This window comes from Caloenas nicobarica, chromosome 10, assembly GCF_036013445.1.
Source record: "Caloenas nicobarica isolate bCalNic1 chromosome 10, bCalNic1.hap1, whole genome shotgun sequence".
NCBI lineage: Eukaryota > Metazoa > Chordata > Aves > Columbiformes > Columbidae > Caloenas > Caloenas nicobarica.
In genome coordinates this window covers 17,406,599-17,429,751 of record NC_088254.1, presented here as the reverse complement: position 1 = coordinate 17,429,751, position 23,153 = coordinate 17,406,599, and the positions used below count along the sequence as shown (strand labels likewise).

At 46.0% G+C, this 23,153-nt stretch overlaps 1 protein-coding gene across 1 annotated transcript in view; it reads right to left on the bottom strand.

The window, feature by feature from the left end:
* Positions 1–23,153, bottom strand: part of CHD2 (chromodomain helicase DNA binding protein 2) — a 56,479-nt gene that overhangs the window by 15,134 nt on the left and 18,192 nt on the right. Inside the window, exons 4-25 of the mRNA XM_065641335.1 lie at positions 22,740–22,826; positions 16,506–16,567; positions 15,021–15,143; positions 14,542–14,691; positions 13,484–13,617; positions 12,614–12,839; positions 11,838–11,938; positions 11,285–11,329; positions 10,949–11,124; positions 10,121–10,245; positions 9,276–9,492; positions 8,540–8,629; positions 7,506–7,696; positions 6,334–6,522; positions 5,237–5,399; positions 4,702–4,854; positions 4,143–4,214; positions 2,832–2,981; positions 2,063–2,211; positions 1,476–1,572; positions 687–779; positions 49–222 (exon numbers count right to left, since the gene is read on the bottom strand). Of these exons, the coding sequence (XP_065497407.1) occupies positions 49–222; positions 687–779; positions 1,476–1,572; positions 2,063–2,211; positions 2,832–2,981; positions 4,143–4,214; positions 4,702–4,854; positions 5,237–5,399; positions 6,334–6,522; positions 7,506–7,696; positions 8,540–8,629; positions 9,276–9,492; positions 10,121–10,245; positions 10,949–11,124; positions 11,285–11,329; positions 11,838–11,938; positions 12,614–12,839; positions 13,484–13,617; positions 14,542–14,691; positions 15,021–15,143; positions 16,506–16,567; positions 22,740–22,826 (2,967 nt within the window). The remainder of the gene's footprint in view (positions 1–48; positions 223–686; positions 780–1,475; positions 1,573–2,062; positions 2,212–2,831; positions 2,982–4,142; positions 4,215–4,701; positions 4,855–5,236; positions 5,400–6,333; positions 6,523–7,505; positions 7,697–8,539; positions 8,630–9,275; positions 9,493–10,120; positions 10,246–10,948; positions 11,125–11,284; positions 11,330–11,837; positions 11,939–12,613; positions 12,840–13,483; positions 13,618–14,541; positions 14,692–15,020; positions 15,144–16,505; positions 16,568–22,739; positions 22,827–23,153) is intronic.

Here is a 23,153-nt window from a genome sequence, read left to right as displayed (position 1 = left end):
TTGCCAGCTCTCGCCTCCTGCTTCTCAGCTCCTCGAGACAAGCTGTACCTTTTTAGTCGAGCTCCGGATTCGAGGCAGCATATAGATTTCCTCCAATTCTTTCTGTCTTTCTTCCTCCTCCACCTTTTTCCTCTGCTCCTCTGGAATAATATCGTCCCAGTCCTTCTGGGACCGCTCATCCAGCTCTGGCTCTTCATCCTCCATGGTTGCAAAGTTGGCCACCTTTTATAAGCAAAGAAACACTTTTAGAAATTCTCTTCCCTGGCAGGAATATCCCAGAGCTGTCTGCTAAGCCTCAACTCCTTCCTCATAGGAATTTTGCCAACATTTCCATAACTACTTTATAATTGATCCCTATGTCACTACATTCCTGGTTCCTTGCCACATCTTTGGCTAACAGCTTTTGAGGAAGTACATGCAGTTTAAGTAGTACTGCTGAGCCTCTCTAAGTTATCGGTTTTGTTTCCAAATTTGGTAAATTCTGCATTTTATTCACAGCCTTCAAAAGCACTTACTTGAAATTACATTAGTACCCACATATCTCCCCAGCTATCAAACCCAGACTGCTTTGTACAGGTCACCTCTCACCGGGCCTGATTTGTCCTGCTTGTTCCTGACCTTACCACCGTGGCAAGACGTGGGGAGCCACATTCCCACATCCCACTACAGAGCCTGGGGGTCCGTACCTTGAACTGGGAGAGAAGCTCGTCGGTGGCACTGGTGGACACTTCGTTCTCTCGTGTTTCAGCCAGACGCAAAATCTCATCAATGTCCATCTCCTACCAGTCAGAAAGAAAGAACGATAAAGTGAAGGGTGCGGAGCACAGCGGGAAATAGAGAGGTTTTGAGAACAGACTAACACGCGCTGTGCTGATAGGAGCTAAATAAAGTGTAAATATCTGCAGAGTGTCATCACCAAGGGCAGGGATGAACTCTCTCAAGTGGTACAAAAAAAGTATAAATAAGGGTGATAGGACAGAAGAAAAGGAACATCAGGGCAAACTTCCAGGCAGTGAGATGTATTAACTGTGGATTCCCGCAGGGGAAGCTCTGCTACTCTGACCATTAAGAGAATTGGTCAAAGCACTGAACTGTCAAGCAACAATGCACTGAGGCAGGAGAGAGTGACCTATTCGATTTCCCTGTGCTGACTCCTGCCTCCCTGTGAGAACAACCCAAAAAGGATGCTGAGAAGTGCTCAGAAGAGGTGGGGAGAGGAGCTTTCAGCAGGCTGTGCTATAACCAGCTAATGAATCCTCGGGAGCCAAGGGGCTCTCGTAGTGACCATTACTATTTAAACAAGGCTCTCCTCAACCTCCTGATCCCCCAACTCCAGAGCTCTCGTACTTCAGCTTCTCCAGACTCACACATGCCCTTTTCATTCACCTGCTCTCACGCACAGGCCAAATGCAAAGAAACACACACAGTCCTCCAGGCAGACTACAAACAGCTACGTGATTTCAATTTCAAACTACCTGAGGCTCTGACTCTTCCCCTTCAAGCTCCTTGAAGAGATCTTCAGCTCCAAACTTCAGAATAGCTGTCAGCTCCTCTTTGTTGAAAGGATTTGAGCTGCAAGAAGAAATGAGAAGGAAAATGTGTTTTGAGCTGTTAAGTCAGCACTGCTACAGCACAAAAACATACCAAAGTTTTTCCTAATTAAAGCAAGAAGTTTTCTATCCAGCACCATAAAAAAGCTTTTTTATTCATTCTTCTCTTTCCTGCTCTAGTACAGACAGCTACTGTAAAGTAGGGGAAATGGGGAGAGTCTGAGGTCACTGCAGCTCTTCCACCACCAGGTTCCTTCAGACCAGAATGACCTCAGGGAAGAACACAGAAGGAAAAACAGGTAATACACTAAAACTACGAGTTTTATTTCTGACCATCTTTACCGTATGTGTCGAAATTAACAGTTGCATAAGCTAAATCAGTGGATGCTGCTATTACTTACTAGCCTTCTGCCCTGTACCCTATCCAATAAATATTGGGAAATACCAGCAGGTGAAGCTGGTTATGCCACATGCTGTACCAGACATCTCTGCCTCCTGACACGATCACTTACTTGGATCGTCCAGAGTTGTTGTCCAGAACAGTTCGGCCAGTAGTGTCCATACGCTGGATCACCAGATGATCCAGCACCATTTTCTTCTTGGCCCTCTCGATGATCTCCTCCTCTACCGTGCCCTTTGTGACCAGGCGGTAAATATTCACCTGAAGGGCAAGAAGAGAACAGAGCTGTTTCCTGGAGCTGAATACGCTCTGCTTATAGAGCAGCCCTCATTGTTTCACAGAATACTGGTCTGCTGACATTGTCTCTTCATGTACAGATGTGGGGTTTTAGAGGAAAAACAGGCACATTCTTTTTATATCTCAGAGGAATCAGGTAAAATCAGGCTGGTTAACACAGATCTTGCAGTGTGCCTAAGCACAGAATAAAAATCTTCTGAAACAATCACTCGAAATCCAAATTAGCATCAAACTTTTCACATACTTAATAAAACCCTAGTTAAGGTGGATGTTCTACTTTCCAAGTTTTTCAGGGCAAGAAAGAACAGAGTTCACAAGGCTGAGAATGGCGATGCCACTGGTTGGGTTCTTGGTTTTGAACCATTCCAGAACCCAAAGCCAACAGAAACACCTGACATCTGGCAAATTTGAGCTGATTTTTTGTTTCCTGGCTTTTAAATGAGCTTCCCTTGGGTTGGCAGTACTTTCTGGCACAACACTGGGGGCAAAAAGACCATGTTTTCAGAAGCTCCGGTGAGCTGGGAGCCCATTTAGATGCACACACTGAAGCAACAGAGAAAACAACCCAGGGTCAGTCCTCTGACCTGCTTCTTTTGTCCGATCCGGTGAGCCCGAGCCTGAGCCTGAAGATCATTTTGAGGGTTCCAATCCGAGTCAAAGATAACAACGGTATCAGCAGAGGCCAGATTAATTCCCAGCCCTCCAGCTCGTGTTGACAACAAGAAACAGAAGTCCTGAGGGAAAGAAAAAAAGCATCCATGAGTTACACCAGCTTGTGACTGCGGACACAAAATAGCAGTGGTGACTTTAAAGCTATGCAAGATGTAGGGAGGGCTCTGCTGCACTGATGCTCCTTAAGAAAGCAGGAAAGGGATTTCCTCCCCACACACCACTGGTCTTCAAGCAGAAGCAGAAGGTGAGGCAGTGCTGGCAGGGGTGAAAGCTGTGCGATTCCAAGATGGGCCTGTCATGCATTGTTCTTGGAGAGCAAACTCAAACAGCTCAGGGCAACGGCACCTTGGAGTCACTTTTGAAGGTCAGACCCCACTGCCCACCAAACTCCTACAAAGGCAGCAGGCAAACACGTGCTTTCTGTCGTCTGAAGCCTGCAGGGAGTGAGATCAGCAGCTAACAGACTGTTTGAGTCACGGCCCAAGGGCACAGGGTGCCAGGTTAGAGCCAGGATGCCTGAGCCCCCATGGATGAGCCCAGGAGAGGGGAAACTGCAGCTTCTGTGGACATTCCTGCTCCTTTCCCACCCGCTCTGCTGTCTCCTTCTCACCTTTATTTGTTACCTTTCCCACTGCCATGAAGCATCTGGCTGTATTTCCTGGGTCAGCCAAGATTCCTCCCCAGTCCAGGCCTCTGGAGCGAGGACGGGTATTTCTCGAGACTGGGCTGACTGGGGCACAAAACAAGTGCCTCACACCAGTCACTGTGAGTCAGCAAGCCCAGACGAGAGGCTTGAGACACCCTCTCCTATTACGCTGGAGACTTTCACCTCCAACACCAGACTTCACTGCCTGCCAACACTTAAAATCCTCCTTTTGCCTCTACCACTTCATATCCAAACCCCAGCTTCAGACCAGAGGAATCATTTAGCAACCACCTCATTCCCCAGACCACAGGGGGAGAATTGCTAAATGCTGGCTCTTCCCAGCATCTTTGGGACTTTCTGGAGACGGGACTTGCAGCCCTGTTCTTTGGATGAGGGATTTAAAAATAAGCAATATGGCTAGTTGCAAAACCTGCTATATCTGTGTCTTTAAAAGTATCTGGGGTTCTGTAAAAAGAAATAAACTGAACTAATCCCCTGTTGGCAGTCACATCCATTAACGCTCGCTGTTCGGGCAGCCCCCCGGCCCCTCCTGTGCAGGACAGCCCCACTGCGGTACCTCGGAGCCGTCAGCGTTGAAGTGGTCCAGCGCCTGCTTTCGGATCTCCCCTTTGATCGAGCCGTCCAAGCGCTGGAAAAATCAACAATAACGATAAACGAAAGAAGCAGCCCTGTGGAACTGCTGCATCCAAGTCCTGGGAGCCCTACAGCCCCCTTCCCTGCCTGCAGCATTTAATCATTAAAAATAGCCGCCAATTAAAAATAACGGGCCTGCTTTAGCCCACAGGCTGGGGGAATGCTCAGTCACACAGCGGGTGACACCGCAGCTCCCGTTACAGGCTCCCAGCCAGGGTCTCTGTGCTCGCTGTCCTCTCCTCGGGGTTCATCACAGGACACAGCCCCAAGCAGGGGCCTGTCAGAGGAAGCGTTTTGTGGAGATGAGGCCACACTGGCATGTAGGGACTTCCCAGTTCCCTCCAGTGTGTTTCAGTAAGCGTAACGTGTGATCCCAGCCACCAATCTCTGGGAAACTCAGTGAGTCCCATTGCTCAGGCTCCCTCTGCATTTTCTTGAATTTTCAAATGAACCCAGCTGGTTTCCATGCTGATGTTTCTCACCTGAAAAGGGTAGTGTTTGATAGTCAGGTATTCTGCCAAGATGTCCAGCATCCTCACCATCTGGGAGAAGATCAGCACTCTGTTGCCTCTGTCCCGCAGCCTGGTCAGTAGTTTGTCCAAGAGAATTAGCTTTCCACTGCTCCTGATCAGAGACTGAAGAAGTAACCATCATTCTAGCTGATGCTTTCCAACCTTACCTTATGTACACTACACAGAGACACGCAGAGATCTGGTTCTGTTGGGGCCATGCTTCTCCTGGATACCTCTAATCAAATCATCTGGATTTACACAGTAGAGGCCACACAAAAAATGAATAATCAAGAATAGATCTTATATTGCATGCACCTCCCACTCTAGATGGCCAGAAAATGTTGCCCACAGTGGAATGGGAGGGCAGGAGATTCAGTGGCTCGGCTGTGAGGACTATTTCTAACAGAGGAGCAGCAGAAGCTAAAGCTTCACCTCACACTTGGTGTGAGGACAGGAGAAATGGAAAAGTTACGGAAAACCAGTGGTAACCAAAGACACTGCCCACCTGCAGGGTCTCAAGGCCATTCTCTCTCTCATTTTCCTCGGGAGGTTTGATAAGGTAGCAATGGTTGCAGCACTTTTTCAGCTCCATCACAATGTTCAGGAAACCAGATGTGCTCCCCCTCGTTCCCTTCGAAAGAGCTTTATAGTTTCTTGTCAAAATCCACCTGCAGGCAGGAAAATAAAAAGTTCAGGTAATTTCACAATGTGAAGTGGGCATACGGGAGCCTGGGAGGAACCAAACTGCGGCGATGAGAACAATTCATACAGACGCAGACAGAGATGCAAAGGCACAGAGTTCTTGTTAGCAGCGAGAGCAGAGCCAGGCAGAGCTGAGCTCTCTTTTATTAACAGTTCTCAATTTAGAGCTTTACAGATACAGGGCTGGACCAAGAGGTTAGACAGTTTTTTCAAAAAATGTTATTCTAAACACATCACACTCATCTTGTGACTGTTTTCAGTCACGTTCCCATGCATATCTTGTGGGTGGCGTTCCGACCCACTCATCCACACACCCAGGCCCAACATTCACACATCATACATATGGAGGCGGTTTTCTCACTCGAGATGTCATTCTCGCTGGCCTGGGCTATCACTTCTTACACTCAAAAAACCTACTTCTGTATAATCCGTCCAAGGCCCTTTAGCTGGAACTGCACACCCTGCTGTTCCCACACAAAACCTTCAGAGATATCTCGTTATGGCATCAGTCTACTCTCTTCCCTTCTACAGGATACTGCTGTTTCCTCACTAGAAACGCTGATTTTACTTTCCTCTAGATATTATTACAGGTGAACATTAAACAGCATCACAATTTTGTGGAGAGCTTTACTCCCTCAAGAAAGACACAGCCCCTGTCCTGCAAAGCTGGCTAGTTGAATTGTATCACTCTAAAAATGCATCTCCAGGCTACTGGAGAGGCTTTTTTAGAGGAAAAGATACCACAAAACTGTAACTCAAATTCCTACCGTGAAGCCCCTGCTACTACACCGATGGCTGTCACATTGTGTTATGAAAGACAGAGCACACTGAAACATATTCCCACACAGAAAGACATGCCCATTTCTATTGGCACTCCCAGTAACATAATAAATGACTCACTTGTAATACTGTTTCTGCAAAGCAGACATTTCCACCCGGAGGATCTGCTCCACTTTGGCTGGCAAAGATTTCTCTACATCCTTCTTCACTCTGCGTAGGAGAAACGGCTCCAGGACTTTGTGAAGGCTCTGGTAGCCATTCTCTCTACCTTTCCCGTGATCCTCTTCAAAATCCTCCCAGAACTCAAACCTAGAAACAGAAACGAGGAGCAGAGTGGGGTTATTACCTCTTGTCTTATCACACCAAACATCATCTACTGGATATGCTCCTGCTGCACAACAAGAGAGAAGATCATGATGGAGACACACTGGAGGACAAAAGGTTCACTCTGCTCCGGCTAACTAAACAGACTGGTGGTAAAACTTGAAGCTCTCTGGGCTTAGGTGCCTTCCTAACGTATTATCTTGGAGCTCCACACTGACTTCCAGGACCCAAAATCCCAGGGTTTCCAGTATTCTGCTCTGCTGTCTCCTGGCAGCAGTTTCTGAACTTTCCACAGTGCGCTCCCCTAGGCAAAGTTTTGACAACTGGACTATGTTTTACACTGCTCTGAAGGTTCTTTTGGATTGCTGCTCTTCTCCTCCACTGGGGAGACCTCAGACATCTCCTTCACTCTATGATCCAACAAAATGAATTTGGGAGACAGCTCTTTTTACAGTCAAACATCATTTTAGTAAGTCTTGGGACATGCTTGTCTTAGCCTTAGCAATGCACATAGCCCATTTTGTTTCAAAGAAAACAAAGCATTTGTGATAATGTGGACACGCAAACAATCAGCTAGACAGCACCATCCTTGAGCAATACTCCCAGAGACTGCCATAAAATGCTTGGTGAGGCTGGCTGAACCACAATGTACTGGAAAACTCAGAAATCGTTGAGATGATTGTTTGAAACAAGTTTAGCTTTTTAGACATGGCTCTAAGACAGCAAAGAGATTTGGAAGGCACGTATTAGGTTTCCCCATTCAATTGGCTGCCAGAAATACCAACACAGTCATTTAACCTCTGATTTTCCCCACCAATGTTTGTTTCCCTTTCATTGCTCTAAGCTCACTGAGTTTAATTCAGGGATTTCATTCAGGGATTTCTATCATTCTATACTCCCTCAAATCTATTTGACAGACAAGAACGGACACACAGAGGTGTTTTTTGAAGGACCAAAAGGAGACTTACTTCTCCGGCATGATGAAATGCAGCAGGGACCAGAGCTCTTTGAGTGAATTTTGAAGTGGGGTGCCAGTGATCAGCAGCCTGTGGTTGGACTTAAAATCAATCAACGTTTTGTACAGCAAAGAGTCATCATTTTTCAACCGATGGGCTTCATCCACGCCTAGAAAGGCCCAGTTAATACTTCCCAAAACAGCCTGGAGGAAAAGAAGAAAAAAAAAACCACAAGTAGGTCCCAAGGAGATGCTGGGTCAGGCAAGCCCCACCACCTTGCATAGAAAGCACCACAGGGTGTCCTGCCCAGGGTGTCCTGACCCAGCTCCAGTGCCCGACCCACCACCAAGGGAGTTGGGCTCACAAGAGTTTTTTGTTAACAAAATCTTGGGATCAAGATGCCTACACTAATTCTGCCTCCCCAGAAAGGAAAGGTGAAAATTAGCCCTGCTGTAGAGCGCTCCTGCCATATCTGAATGGTCTTTTAGCAAGTACACCTATTTTAATCCATTTTTGCTTTAACCAGAAAACACAGTCCTTCCCCAGCCTCCTGCTCCTCCTTTCCCCATGCCCCTGCGCCCTGCTGTAGCACTTAAGCTGAGAGCTTGGATTTTTTTTTTTTTTCAATAGTAGTAAGCTGCTTATTTTCTGCTACAACTCAGTGATGCACTGACAGGGCTGATAAGCATTTCCTAAGGAGACTGATTTCTTCTAAGTGTAAAAATCCAGATATTCCTAACACTGTGGTTCAGTGTAATGTTTTGTCCTTTTAACTAGCCTAAATTAAACCAGGTAAAATCCAACTACTGCCCTGCCTGGTGTCTTATAAGTATAAAGAATAACACAACTGCTACAGTACGAGAGTGAAGACACTGCAATGGGTGTTCCGCACTCTCTCTGCATCACTGTCAAGCAAAAACAAATAATAGCTACACGATCTCCATCACCACACAGGAAAGGGAGGGGAAACCCACCAGTTGGGGGCTGGCTTCTCCCTTTCAAGAGAGAAAAATTCTAAATAAAAAAATCCTTGGACCATTACTCACCTTATCCTTGAGAAGGATCTCATATGTTGTGATAAGTGCATTGAATTTTAACCTTTTAGACTGAGAGTGAATCCACTCATATTCACGTATCTGTGAGAGGAGGCAAAAGTTAACTTCAACCAATGCTATCAAAGGAAAGAGTTAACAATTGTTATTTTAATGTAGCTATAGCCAGAGACTCCAACCAAGTCCAACCCCTGTAGTTCAGGGTGCCACCTAACGAGCTCAGGGTGCCCAAGGACCAGATTGTTTTAGTGCACACATGGTTCAGCAGCCCTTGCACAGGTAACAAAATAAGGTCAAACAACTTGCTGTGGTGACATAACTGTCATCTGCCAAACAAATCCATCACATCACTCACTGCTGACGGCACTAGACTCACAACACCTGTGTGCCTCATTGCCTAAATAATTCAGAACAGAGGAGTCAAGCATTTTTGCACTGCTGTAAACCTTACTGCAGCATGTTCCAGCCCAGTGCAGAAGTGGTTTCCAGACCCTCTGAGGGAAGCCAGCACTCCTGTGCTCACTCTAAGGGGAGAAATAAGGTAGAAAAGTCCCTGCAGCAGTGAATTATACCCAAGTGCTCAGCTAGAGCAGCTCTGGCTGCCCGCAGTACTGCCAGCACCGTCCCCCGGCCTCTCCAGCAGACTGCATCTCACACGTTACACAGAAGCTCCTGCTCTGCACCCAGCGTTTCTACCCAGCCCCACACCCCTTGCTTTCTGATTACACACCATGTTCCTGCTCATGAGGTCTCCGATGTAAACCACCACGTTGATCTCGGGTGCCCACACTTCAAATTCTCTCTGCCACGAGGTGAGAGTCGACAGGGGCACCACCACCAGGAAAGGGCCATAGAGCTGGTGCTGATGGAAGAGGTACGACAGGAATGATATTGTCTGAATCGTCTTGCCCAGGCCCATTTCATCAGCCAGAATCACGCTGTTGTTCCTGAAAAAGAAGAAACATAAATCCTGTCAAAGAGACTGTTTCGGCCACTACTAATTCACTGTGCACCAGCACAAACAGCAACCTGCGACAGGGCAGAGAGGGGGCACTGTAAATACATTTATCTGAATGCTTCCAAGTGGATCCTGGGGACATCTGGCCTGTGTGTGCCACAACAACTTGCAAAAAGGAACAGCAAAGGAATTTGCGAAAATGATCACCCCAAATTGGCAAGCAAGTACAAAGGCAAAGGGAGAGGGGAGCAAGCGGCCTAATTTCAGGACATTTCTCAAAGAATTGAACAAGTGTGTAAGCATGCCAAGCCAAGAACTCTTTTTCCAGTCAGGACAACAGAAAATTAGGGCTGATATGCTCTAGGCTCACACAGCAGCCAAGTCCAGCACATGAACAGGCCCAGACAGGGAACAACCTTTTTGTTTTCACACATGGTTTCTTAAGTTCATGCTGTAGACAGTTCCTGCTTGCAGTATCTGCAACGAAGGAACTGGGCATGACAATATTTGAAATCCTTCAAGCTGCAGAAACAGGACAGGTAGAGGCCTCGTTTGAAAACAAGAGGGCTACATCCTACTGGGCCAAAAATCAAGAGACAAAACGAATCTGTACGTACTTGCACCACGAGTGAGCGAGCCAGTTGAGGCCCTCCAGCTGGTAATCCCGCAGCTCCAGGTTCTCACCGCCAATGTAAGAAGGCTGTTTCTTCAAGGTAACGAACCTTGGTCTCTGCTTTAATACCTGGAAAAGAAGATGCTGTAAGCTCAGTGAAGAAAAAGACAAAGTAAGGTTGAAAATTCAGCAATGAATGTATATCTGTTCATTGGTTAAAGTCCTTCCGTATTTTCCTAGCCAGTGCTCATGTCTGCAGTTCAGAGAGCCACCCCACAGTGTCGTGTTTTGCCTGCTGTCCTCTGGTTCTGATGACCAGGGCTGTGAATCCCCCCAGGAATGCTGTTAGTTGTACATAATGCACACTAGATGGAACAAGCTCCACCTTCTTTTTTCTCCACTTGTTTTTTCACGCATTATCTCTGTCCCTTTCCTCTACTACATCAGTGTCTTGCAGGTTTCCTCTTTTCCCACGTGTGCTGTTTTTTCATCCAACTGATATTAAAACTTTGCATTTCTGCTGCAGCACCTTCTGAGGAGGAAGCACTTTGCAAGAATTAATTAAGCCTCCCACTCCCCAGGGAGATATAACATTCTCACTGTGCACAGAGCAAATGAGAACAAAAGGGGTTCACATCTCTGCATAAAGTACAATACAAGTACAGCAAACAACCATCCAAATGCTGGTGGAAGGATGGGAAAACATTCTCTGACATTTATCCTGACAAAACTTCACGTTCCCACTTTTTTGTGTCATCACCCAGCCTGAAGAAACCCGAGAAGAGAAGAGAAGAGAAGAGAAGCGAAGCGAAGCGAAGCGAAGCAAACAAACCTTGCAGTCCCGGGTAGGAATTGTTTTGGAGTTGTTACGATTGTTGAAGCTGTCAATGCAGTGCTGAAATTTCTTGCTTATCAGAGCCTCATCTTCCCAGCTGCACTCGGCATAGGGCAGCCCCATCCATTTACAGAGGTACTCGGGGTCATTCGAGGATGTTTTGCGACTGTTTGCTGCAAAATATGCAAAAAAGCCCAAACCTCAGCAACTGTGGTTCTGTGGCTGAACCACGAGCGTGGCTCACAGGGGGAGTTTGAACCACCCATACAACCACAAGACAGGTCTTGGCTGGTATGACAAGCTTAGAGGGACCAAAAAAAAATGCTCCTTTACCTGGGAAATCCGAATGTCCTGTCGCAGACTTGCTGGTCTTCATGGCTGTGTTTGGAGAGAGAAGGGAAGGAAGGTTTTGGAGGGCTGGCAGCCGGCAGAGGGAGCAAGGCAGGAGGGCTGTCCCTGCCACTCACCCCAAGCGTTTTTGTCAGAATTGTACAGAAATAGGTTAAACAGCTCTCCAAGCCAATTCCCCAAATAACTGGATGCCAGCACCTCTGACTGACATGATAATAATATTACTGAAGTGCTCAGCAAGTCTTGGTTTTAGTTTTAATAAATAATCATGAAAATCTAAGCCCTGAGCTGCCTTGCAGCCTAACCTCATCCTCAACCACATCATGGAAAGTGGTCCTCACAACAGCCAGGCCTGTATTGCTGCTTTGGATGCAAACACCTTGCATCCAAAGGGCTGAAGTCAAAGAACTTCAGCAGCAGCAATTCTGACATCCCCTCGGAAACCAGTGTATCATCCCATACTCCAGGCAAGGACAGTGATCGATTTGTATTGTGTATTGCTTGTAAATAGAAATCCGTAAACGTACTCACTTACCAATTACTCTCTCCACTATTTGATACTGTTTGTTCAGCTCTGAAGCTAGCTCTTGTTGGCAGTTGAAATATTCTACATCTTCAGGCGATACCTTGCCCAGCCTAGATGCAAAAAAATCCAAAACAAAAAAAACCACTGTAATGCTTCTGTCACAACACTCGTGGAGGCCACATACGGAAATTCTACTTTCCTATATGGTTCTGTCATTCAGACAAGTCATTGAAGCAGACTTCTGCTTATATGACATGTTTCTTAAAGCTTCCTATAATTATCAATCACTACTGAGAAGCAAATGTCATAAATGTTGGTACTGTCTCCCTGTCAAATGACGCCTTGTTCTGCTGCAAGAATCAGTTACAAAACCAGAATCAGAGACGGAAGCTGCTACTCCAGATTTATCACTTTGGAAACACACCACAGCTCCCCTTTTAGTTCCTGGGGAGGTCAGACATAAATTGATGCAAAATCTTGCACACAGACAACCCATATTTAACAAGGGTTAATATGGCTGCAAGCCCTCATGTCACCTCCTGCGCCAGGTGAATCTGTGCACCATTTATTTGCTGTCAGCTACCCCAATTCTTAAGCCTGCAAGTGGCAATATTGTGGATTTCATGCCTCTTCCTCCACAGACATAATTTCTATGAGGGGGGATGTTCATCAGTAGGCAAAGAGAGATGTGAGTGTTGTGCACTGAAAACAGTTGCTTTGGATGAAATATGCTTTGCAAGAAGAAATCAAATCAAGGCCAAATCACTGGCTGAAGGAAAGCGTACCATTGCTTGATCTCCTCCTCCTTTTTCTTGAAGTTTTCCAGCTTTTTGAGGCCCTTCACTTTCTGCTGCTGCAGGGATTCCTCGCTCTCCCATGTGCTGTGGATGTACGACCAGCCTTTCCATTTGATCAGGTACTGAACTTCTCCCTCATCCTTTTCAGGATCGAAGTCGGCGCTGGGGTTGCCATTGGCTTCAGTCGCATACACGGTGGTGGAAGCACCAGTGGCTGCAAAAGAAATCAGGCTGCGGTCGGTACCTTTGTTAACAAGCACTGGACATGAATTGCATTAGAGCAGAAAGTTATTTTTCCAATAGACCTTTTGTGACAGCACAAAGAATATCCTACAGATTCTGCAACCCAATAAGGCAGGGACACAACAGCTTTCCCTACAACAGAATCTTTTAAAATCTCTCTCTCATAAATGCTTTTTCTTTAAGGATAATTCAAAGGTCTCTTGAAAATGTTCACAACTATTTAGTTTTACAAAAACACTTTTGTAAGGCTATGAGAACAAAACATCAGCTTTATTTTCATTGTGGCTTTTGTCAATAGAGCTACAAAAACTGACTCTACTGGAAGATCTATTTTATATTTCAAAAGAGAAAAGCAAGAATCACAGAACAATGACTATGTCTTTAAAATACATGCACACTAAATGAAAGCTGCCAAACACATAAGCTTCACATTTTAGGTTTTTCAATCCTAGATTTTACTGAAGGTGCTAGAAGACATAAATAAGAGGCAGAGAGAAAAGGGTGAAGAGCAATGAAACAACCTTTGGCCCCACTTTGAAATTGCAAAAGCTCAAAAGAAGCTGTGAGCACACATGATAGATATCAGAAACAAAGGCTTTTTCCAGAACTACGCACCTCCTTTTTTTCCAAGTCTGATGTCCAAGACTTTCTCAATAGTTTCACTGTTGTCTTGCTGTTCATCAGCTCCCTCTCCAGTCATCTCTATCAGGTCATCAGAATCCGTCTCAAAATCATCATCTTCTTTGTAACTGAACGAGATCAAAACCAAATCGATAAAAAGCCCTTAACTCTACCCAGTCCAGGAACACACAGGACGGTGTGCACTGGAGCAAGTCTTCTCCAGCATTTATCCTGAAGTTCTGTGCATGTTCATTCAGCACATGCATTTGTGAAGTTAGCCATTCAGAATTTTTCCCTGAGACACTCAGATAGCTACACTCATCAGACTAACACTCTGTCTTGTCCATATAGCTTTTTCTGCCCATGGCTGACAACAAATACTTCATAAGGAGGTAGAACAATCCCCACAGCAAAAGCGAGACCTTCACCAACAAAGAAAGTCTCCTCTATTGAGTGAAAGATTACTTTATGTTCAACAATGGAAGCTTCAGAGCACCAAAAGGCTGCATGGGTGCCTACACTGCCCTAGGAACTACACTTCTCATCTTTGATGAACATTTAACCACCAAAAATTATTCTTTGGGTGGCTCTTTGCAGGTCCCTTATTTGGACTGCCAAAAGGTGAGAAGGTACCTCGGGGAATGGATAATGCTTTACCTCCACCATGTCCCAATGTTCTGTCTCAAAGCATCACCTATCAGCCACTCTCAGACAACTGGTCCAATCTAGCACAGCTGCTCCCTCTTACTCATTTTGTATTTTCTGCAATTCTTAATCTTATCGGAGAGTGCTTTAGGAACATTATGCAAACTCCTTCATGTTTCTCTAGGAGGGATTACTAAATATTCCCTCCTTTACAGACAGCAAAACAAGGTAAAGAGAACTCAAATGTTTGAAGCATGAGCCTCTTAAAAACCCCACATCTCAGCCAGCAGATATCTTCAGGGCAGAGGAGAATCTCTCTGCAGGATCACACAGGGAGTCAGGTCCTCTAGTGTTTCCCTCTTCCCCAGCCAGCTCTCATCATCAAGCAACACCACAATTCTTGATACCTGACATTTTTGGCTGCTCTTCGTCGAGTTTGTCTCTTAGGGGTCTCATCGTCTTCATCATCATCATCATCTTCAGTTGAGTCCGGTTTCTTTCTCTTCTTCCCACGCTGGGTTTTGTGAGGCTTTTTAACATTGGTTTTGGCCACTGTTCTAAAATCAGAATTAATAGAAAGCCATAGTACAGCATGTTTTACATAAACATCAATTTTATTAACTCTTTAAGAAACCATACATCTCAAATATCAGACTCCTATGGATTTAGTCAGCTCTAACTACCATGGAAACCACTGCATCACTTACCAGAGCATGAAATGGGTAGATGAGAGAGTAACTAGGTCCTAGGTTTACTAGGTTGTAAACAAGGGTAATATTGCAGAAACAAACATTCTTTAGCAACAAATAGAGATCACCTCCCCACCCAGCACAGGCAGAAAGAACATATCCAGAAAAAGGGACAGACTGAAACAACCACTCCTTACCTCCTTTGGACAGGTCGTCTTGCTTTAACTTTCTTCGCTTCAGGCTCACTGTCTCCACTAGTGCCTTGCTCCCCTCCATCTTCATCCTCTTCTTCACCAGAGATCTCTCTCTTCCATTTATTTCTACAGTCAGAAACGTAGGTCGTGAAGGGCAATCATATTTCAACACAAATACTTGGCTAAGCAGACATCCAAGTCATTTAGGTTAATACTAGCAAGCTATAAATACGAGAAAAAGTTCAAAACTGCACTCTTGGTTGTTCAGTGCAATGCAGGGGGGATTTTATGGTGTGATTCTCTGCTTTTAGGAAGACGCCTCAGTCACCTGGGTTTTAGTTCATGTATATCTTGAGCGACAGTGGCTCTTAACACATACTACAACAGTTCTTGTGGCAGAGCTGTACCTTCTTACAACTGGGTGGGCAAGCGCTTCAATTTATTTCTTTTTCACGTCCATTTCCGCATTTCTGAAATGAGCTGGAAAAAATCTTAAGAGAAGTGCTCGCTTTCACTTACGGAGCACGAGCCACAACATGCACAGCTACGTGATCTCCTTGTAGCCCAGAAAATGGAGCAAGAAGTCTCCTGCCGTCTAAATTCAGGCAATTAAAGTTGCCAAGTGTGAAGCCAAATTGTGTTGTACCGTTAGTGGAAGGAGGCATGTTCTCTGTGGGCAATTCAGAGCAAAGCTGCAGCTGTTAAATGCACTTTGAAGGAGCTTTTCCCCTCTCCAAGGGGAGGAGGAAAGAGGAGTCCAGATGGATTATTCCTCTTGCCCATGAGATGTCTGTACTACCACAGTCCTCCCTGAGCTTTATTGCCTCCCCTCCTGTCCTGCACTGGTGGGTACAACTGAACGAAACATTAAAAGACATGAAACAGGAGAAAGGGAGCTGGGTCACGTGGCTGTATTTTAAGTTTTCTCCATCCGGCAGCTTGTAGTTCCCTCCAGTGTATGGAAAAACTAAAAGGTACTTATTGTGTGGGAAAATGGAGTAAAATATGACTGTAAGTGAACTCAGTTATGGTGATCAGACATCCAAAATATCCTTTAGGGAAGGCCTTTTTTTGTAGTAGAGGGTTATGAAAGAAAAAATATGATAATGCTTTGGTATTGTACTCTATCAATCAAAAAGGGGAGAGGAGCCGGGATTAAATTGTTTTAAGTATCTCTGAAGGAGAATAAGTAACCTGATGGAGAAGTGAAAGACTGACAACAGAAAGTGAACCTGATTTGTTCAGATTCTGTCACAGGCAAAGTGAGAAAATATAAACAAAAGAAAAGCTTGGAAATTGCATTCATCTGTAGACCCCTATTCACACTTCAATTTTAATAATCCGAAGTATTACTAATGGAAAAGTAAAATAATTTATTTTACAAGCCCTCTGTGTTGACAATGCCTATCAAACAATCCAATACTACCGTTCCGAAAAATAAGACACGACAAAGCATGTCCATTCACAACCCTTTCCCTAAAAACTTACGTTCTTTTCATTTGCTTCTGGCCTCTTCTTTTTGGGCTCTCATTTTCAGATTCACTACTTGCCTTCAATTGAAAAGAAAGAAAATCAGGTTGTAGGCTTCACTCTGGACTGTCCCCTCAAGGATGCAACTGAAAGGCATGCACGTGGTCTGCGCTGGAAGGATGCTTTGGTGGGATGGAGCTGCAAAAGAGCAGCCAGCTCCCTGGCTGCAGGATTAATGCCGCTGTGCTCTCAGCATAAGATACCATAAATCTGCAGAAAGGCTGGAGAGATCATCTACTACAACATCTGTTCTGGAGCCCCTGAGCTTGGGATGAACAAGGTTGTGACCCACCAACCCCTCAGCATCAACCTCCAACCCCTGGGAGATGCTGTCTTGGCGGGGGCAGTGGCCACATGGACCCGCAGTGTGTGTGAGACCCCATGAATTACAAAACCACAGGGGGAATTTAACCCACCAAACCTCATATCACCCAGCGTTGGAGGCAAAACGTGTTCGAGCCCAAAAAGCACAAATTCACACTGCTGCTGCCCTTGCCTGCGGTGCAAGGTGAGCATCGCTCCTGTCTGGTGCTCCCGAAAACAGGTAGCAGCGGGAATTTGGGCTTTTTGGGCAGCGCTTCCAGGTCCTGCTGCAGTGCTACAGCTCAGCCTTTTTACAAAATTTTTAACTGGAAGCGCAGTGGCTGAATGTACATTTGTGAGTGTCCATACTTGCTATTTCAGCAGGAATCCTGCAACATTTGGGGGCGTTCAGGCTTAGTTTCTGTGATTGCAGAAACTTTCGCAGCCACACAAATGCGTTATGATCTCTGCCTTCATTAGAGAAGCTTCCTGTAAGGCAGGAAATTCTTCTAAAAGTACAATATTCTCCTCGCAAGAGCTTTGTTGCCTTCCTGAGTCGCTGAGGACCTGCCTGGGTCAGAGCCGTGCGCTGCTGCTTTCCTTCCCCCTCATCCTCTAGTCTCCACCAGTGAGGTGTCTCTGGCTAAATATATCTAGAGATATTCTAACCGCTCGATGTACTATTTTAAATGTGGGTGTCATTAACTCCTACAGACCAAGATAGCTAAAAAAAAAAAAATATCTTTAGGCACGTTGTACACAATCTCATTTTCATAAAAACAGATTACCACACAAATAACACCCCCTCAACCAACAGATGACTTCACTTTATACACTTGCCCCAGAAAACACAAATCAGCACGGAGAAAACTGAAGACACCAATGGGAGATTTCTAAAAGAGCATTAAAATGACAGAAGCAGCCTCCAAGACTGCTTGATCTACACGTTTACTGGAAATCTTCCATTTCATACTGCCTTTTGCTGCGGGATTCAGCTTTGGCTCTAGGTAAAGTCTGTCCATCAGCGCACGTACCTTAGTTTGCATCTCCCGGTACACACGCCACCCTCCTAGCTACAGCTCACAAAGCTTACAGCTAAGAGCTGTTTACACAAGAATTTCGTGAAATGGTGTGAGCTGCAACATGAAAAAGCCGAGGCTCTGGAGAGCCCTGGTCCACCCCACTGCTTTCTTTCTGGATCCTTTATTTCCATTTTCCAGCTTCCCTTCCACCAAGAGAAACCCAGTTCTCGCCTGCATCAGTGTTTCCATTAAAATATACTGAAATACTGGATGTCACGTTAGACCAAAAGCTTTGCTGAATTTCACTGACACAATAACACCTTTTGGCACCGTATCTCACTACAAATGCATATTCATCGACCTGTTTCACAGCCCTGCAAGAAACCTCTGTCTCACAGACCAAGTATCCAGGAAGCAAGTGACTGGTGAACACCTTGGTGAGCCCTACCTACCCTTGTGACATAAGCCAAGCCTTGCACAGATTTCAGTTTCGACATAGCGAAGTCCAGAAGTCCTCAGTGTTCTTTTTCTCTTTTAATCTCTTATCCACCTTCTGAAGTGTGTTGCCTAATTTTGGCGTGTTTTTTAAGAGCTGTCCCTCAAGGCACGCTTGCTTTTTGCTGTCCTGTGGCAAATTACAAGTAAAGAAAGGTGGATTTTTCTTCTGCTCTGTGTCAGAAAAGATCAGATTTGGAGAAAACCAAATAAAACTTCTGGCTCTTTGAAATGAACTCCACTTCTTTGCCAAAATCCCACTTCCCAAGTTCATAGTGCCCATTTTCCTGATGCCTCTACTCTTCCCCTGCTCTGTCGCTGTCTCTACAAAGCTGATACTCATTTCTAACAACTACTCTTTTCCTCATCTCTCTCAGCCTTGAAAAAAATCAACTTGTGACTGCAATTCAGCCGCCTTCAGTTACATTTTTTTCAAAGACACCATTGTCTTTTTTGGATGCGCGTCAAGCCCAGCTCTGTCTCCTCTGACACAGCCAGGCCCAGCCTGAGTCATCCGCCCGCCTTGTGCTCCCACATCCTCCCTGTCCAGTGCCGGGAAGCGCCGTGTCTGCGCCCGCCGGGGACTCGGGTTCTCTGGCCCCCGCCTTCCACCCACCCCTGTCTTCCTCTCACCAGCTCCTCCTGGCATCCTGACCCTCAGCTGCCAGGCTCCAGCCCCTAATTGAAAGCCACTTTCTACCATTTTATGCATAAATATATATATGTATATATATTTTAAGCGTAAGCATGTTTTAGCCACCTCTTAATTCTGCTTAAATCCACATTTCAGGACCCAGCTGCAAAACTCTCCGCTGCGTTGCTCAAATCAACCCCAGGGGGAGATTTGTGCCTCTGCGGCACAAACAGAGCTTGTGCTGTGACACCCCATTATCAATACCAACCCACAGAGTCTGGCTGGTGGTAAATCCCTCAGCTGATGATAACCGGGGAGCTGGGAGCACGCCAGGCCCTGAGTGTGCCCCCGAGGTCCCATGTGCCCTCCAGCCTGTCACCCAGCCTCCTCGGGACGCGGAGCAGTTGGGCACCGCATGCAACTTCAATTTTAGTAACATCACCTCCCCGAATGCCACGAAGCAAGCTGAAAAAAATCCATCTCCAGTCCCCACCAGGGTTTTTGTCAGCTCAGCAAGAGATGCCAGCTGCACAGCCCCTTTTTCTCAGAGTCCCAGTACCAGCACTGGCAAAACTCTGTTGGGTCCAGGCTGCCCCTCGGGGCTGCTGCTGTGGCTGAGGGGACAGATTACTCGCATCTCCTAGATCCCCCTTCCCCGACCAAACACTATAAACATGCCCAACTTAATTCCTGCACCACTGTTTCCAACTGGACTGGGAACTGGCCTCTTACAACTCACTTTCCCCACCTCCAGCTGAAGGGATCAGACTTCTCCTCTCCATGTCTCGCTGAGTCTTCCCATCTAATTTATTCCTTCTCTCTCCCACACATTTTTACTAGATTAATTATACTCTTTTCCAGTGCTGTACAAAACATAATGGTGCTGCGTACGTAGCACGAAGCAGCAGCTTTGAAGTTCTGGTCCTACAGATTGCCCACGAGTGTCCTCGCTGTGAGCCCAGGGCAGGAGACACAGACTCAAGGCCCCTGGCATGGCCCAAGAGAGACTCCTGAGTTCATGCTGCCTACTAGGAGATGAAGGCTTGCTTAAACAGCGGCAAAAAATATTTCAGGTGAAAGGCAAAGCGAGGATTTGCTCATTTCAGGCTTAACAGTGGCCAAGCTCTAGTGCTCCAGAAAAGCTGGGGAATCTCAGCTTGCCAGGTTAGTTTTCTTATGTCCTCTGAAGTTCTCTCTCCCAGTCACACCAGTAGCATTTGAACTTTCAGCAACGATGTGAGGCAAGGCATTAATCAAAATGCAAATGAGCAGATTTTTTTTTTCAATAATAAAACCAACTGTATTTTGGGGACACCTCTGCTGCATGACTTGTGGTCTCTCTCACAGAAAAGAGGCACCATGCCATTTATTACTAACTCCAATCTCACACCACCTTCTTTACAGCAAAAATATTGTATCTATTTTGGGCACATTTATTTTTTGACTGCCCCAGAACACTCTGAAAGGCACCTGGCTCTGCGTGTCTCACTTCCCTTGGCTGAAACCTGAAGCTGACTTATTGACTGCAAAGAAAACGCGTGGGGCAAGTACTGTTTTTAGTAAAATACTCACATGTGCTCTTATTCCTGGAGACAGTTCTAGTCCTCGGAGCAGCTCTGTACCCCTATGCAAAACCGCACTTTCGCTTCCTGATCTTTCAGCACACACCTCAGCATCGGTCACAAGTTGTCAACCTCCCTGAGGGCAGCTCGGAGACCTGCACAGGGTGCCCGGTGACCTCCGGGCAGTTCCCAGAAGGTAATAATTTCCAACACAGAAATAACCCGGCCCAATCTGTCTCAGAGGACAGACCAGTGATTGAACAGTGCCCCAAAAACTGAACCCCCTCCACCTACACATCATTTCCCCTGAGCAGGGCAAGTCCTGGGGCAGCACACGGGGAGGCACCATAGCTGATGCTGGTTCTGCTGTCTGAGCCCGTCGTGCTGCCTGGGCGATGCTGTTTGCTAATACTGCAAAGAAGCGTTAGGGAAAAAGGCAATTAAAAGCCCCTAGACACTGTGCTGGAAGTCCCAAGCAGGAGCAAGTGACAAAAGCAGGTCACTGGTGATAGGATTAACCCTGTAAAGGGAAAAAGCAATCTGAAGAGGTGTCAAGCGCCTTGGGTTTCTGCCAGCTCCAGCAGCAGCAAGGAGTGCTCAGCACCATGCAGGCTCCAGCTACACTATTTCCTCTCTTTTGGTGTTTAGGTCTTCCAAAAGAGAGACTTTCCATGTCCTCCTGCTCTCTGCGAGTCCCCAGCTCTGTGTCCCTGACACGTCACATCCTCCATCGGACTCCGCTGCAGATGGGAGTTGCCCTATGGGGACCAGTCAGCGTTGCTTTAGGGAGAGAGTGGGGAAGGGGGTAGCCCAATTTTGTTAATTTTGGCTTTCCGTTTCACAAAAGCGGCAGGGGGGGCATTTAGAGGACTTTTTTTTTTTTTTTTACAATATTCTGTGGTATAGCAAAGTTTTCACATCTCAGATTTTTTTTTTTAAACTTTATAATACCTTAAGTAGTAGGAAATAAAGATATTGAAAAATAAAACAACATTTGCAAAACCACGTAATATTGTAAAACAAAAAAAGACGGGACTTACCTGAGCCCCTAACAGGACACTGAGGTCTGCAGCAGAGGGCTGTGTGGCATTGCCAGCACAGTGCACGCCGGGGCATCGCACAGAGAGGCGGCCAGCGAGCCTGGGCTTTGCTGAACTTGAAAAGGAAAACAAAAGCTAAGTCAATGACGTGCCCCAAGCCCCTTCCTAACCTGCTGCTCTGCGGGACAACCAGCACAGGAGTCTGGGAGCACAGGTGGTGGCACCGGGGGTGCCAAAAGCCTCAGTAACGCACCAGAGCAAGGAGCTGGAGACCCACGTTTGCCGCACGACTCAGACCTCTTGAGCATCCAAATGAACATTTCAGCAGTGAAACACAAATAGCACCACTGGGCTCCTGTTCTGCTGCAAATGTGGCTACTTATCTTCAGATTCCCAACTGCACAGTTTTGAACCTAGCTCTAAGCTCCAAGCTTTACTTTCAGTCTAAGCCTCTCCCTGGTTTTCTTCTCTGTAACTACTCAGCCCTCCTGAAGACGTGCAGATGAAAAGCTCTGTACAGAAAGCCCGTTAGATGTAAATGAAGGCAGCAGCTAATTCCTACATCTTCAGAAAAACAAACAAACAACATTCGGAACAATTGGAAGGTCTGTCTGCCAGGCTCTGACCACTGTCAACCCCAGCTGAAGCATAAGACTCCCCAATATTCAACCAAAGAAAATGCACTTATCAGCATTCCAGGATGAGTAACAATGACTGTTTTGTTGTTGTGGTGTTTCTGGGAAGTTTCCTTTATTCCTGGTTGGACTTACCTTGTGCTTGGTTTTGGTTTTGTGTTTGGTTTTGGTTTTGTTTGTGTGTGTCTGTGCGGTTGGTTTGTTTTACACAGTCTCATTCTCTCCAAGATGTTTCTACAGCAGGGCATGGCTTGCGTTACGCCCCATTCCAGCACTCAGACCTGTGCCCGCAGACCTCAGCCCAAGCAGTGTCCCACCAACTCGAGGTCTCTGGCCAAGCAGATCCAACCGCAGGACCAAGACCTTTTCTGAGCTCCAACATCCAGGCACCAAGCTGGAACTTGGTGTTTACAAGGCAATGCAGACAAGACCTGCCTTCGCTCTTCGGGTTTGTTTTTTTTATATGTTCAGTAATCCCTCATCCTTTTTTTTTTTTCTTACCTCATCTTTTATATTAAATCGCGATGGTTCTTGTCTGCTTCGGTTTGACCTCCTAACCCCATAAACATCAGGATATTCTTCCCACATCTGCAAAATAAACAGACCATCAGAAGGCCTGCTTCACCCCAATTATTTCTGACATTTTAGAGAAGTTTGATGTTGAATGTTTTTACAAAACATAAAACCATCAGGAATTAGCAATCAGTAGGTGGACACGTTAAAAAACCTGGCTGAAGAGGATTATGGCTAATTTGGGATATTGGGTACCGTTCTAAAGTAGCGTGTTTTCGCTCAGCACTATCTTTACAGTGGGCCATCTTTCTGTCAAGGTACAAATTACTCTCCAGGTCGCTCAGGTTGAAGGACAGAGTGCTCGGATAGCAGCTGCTGCAAGCAATGGTGCTGAAGATCAGG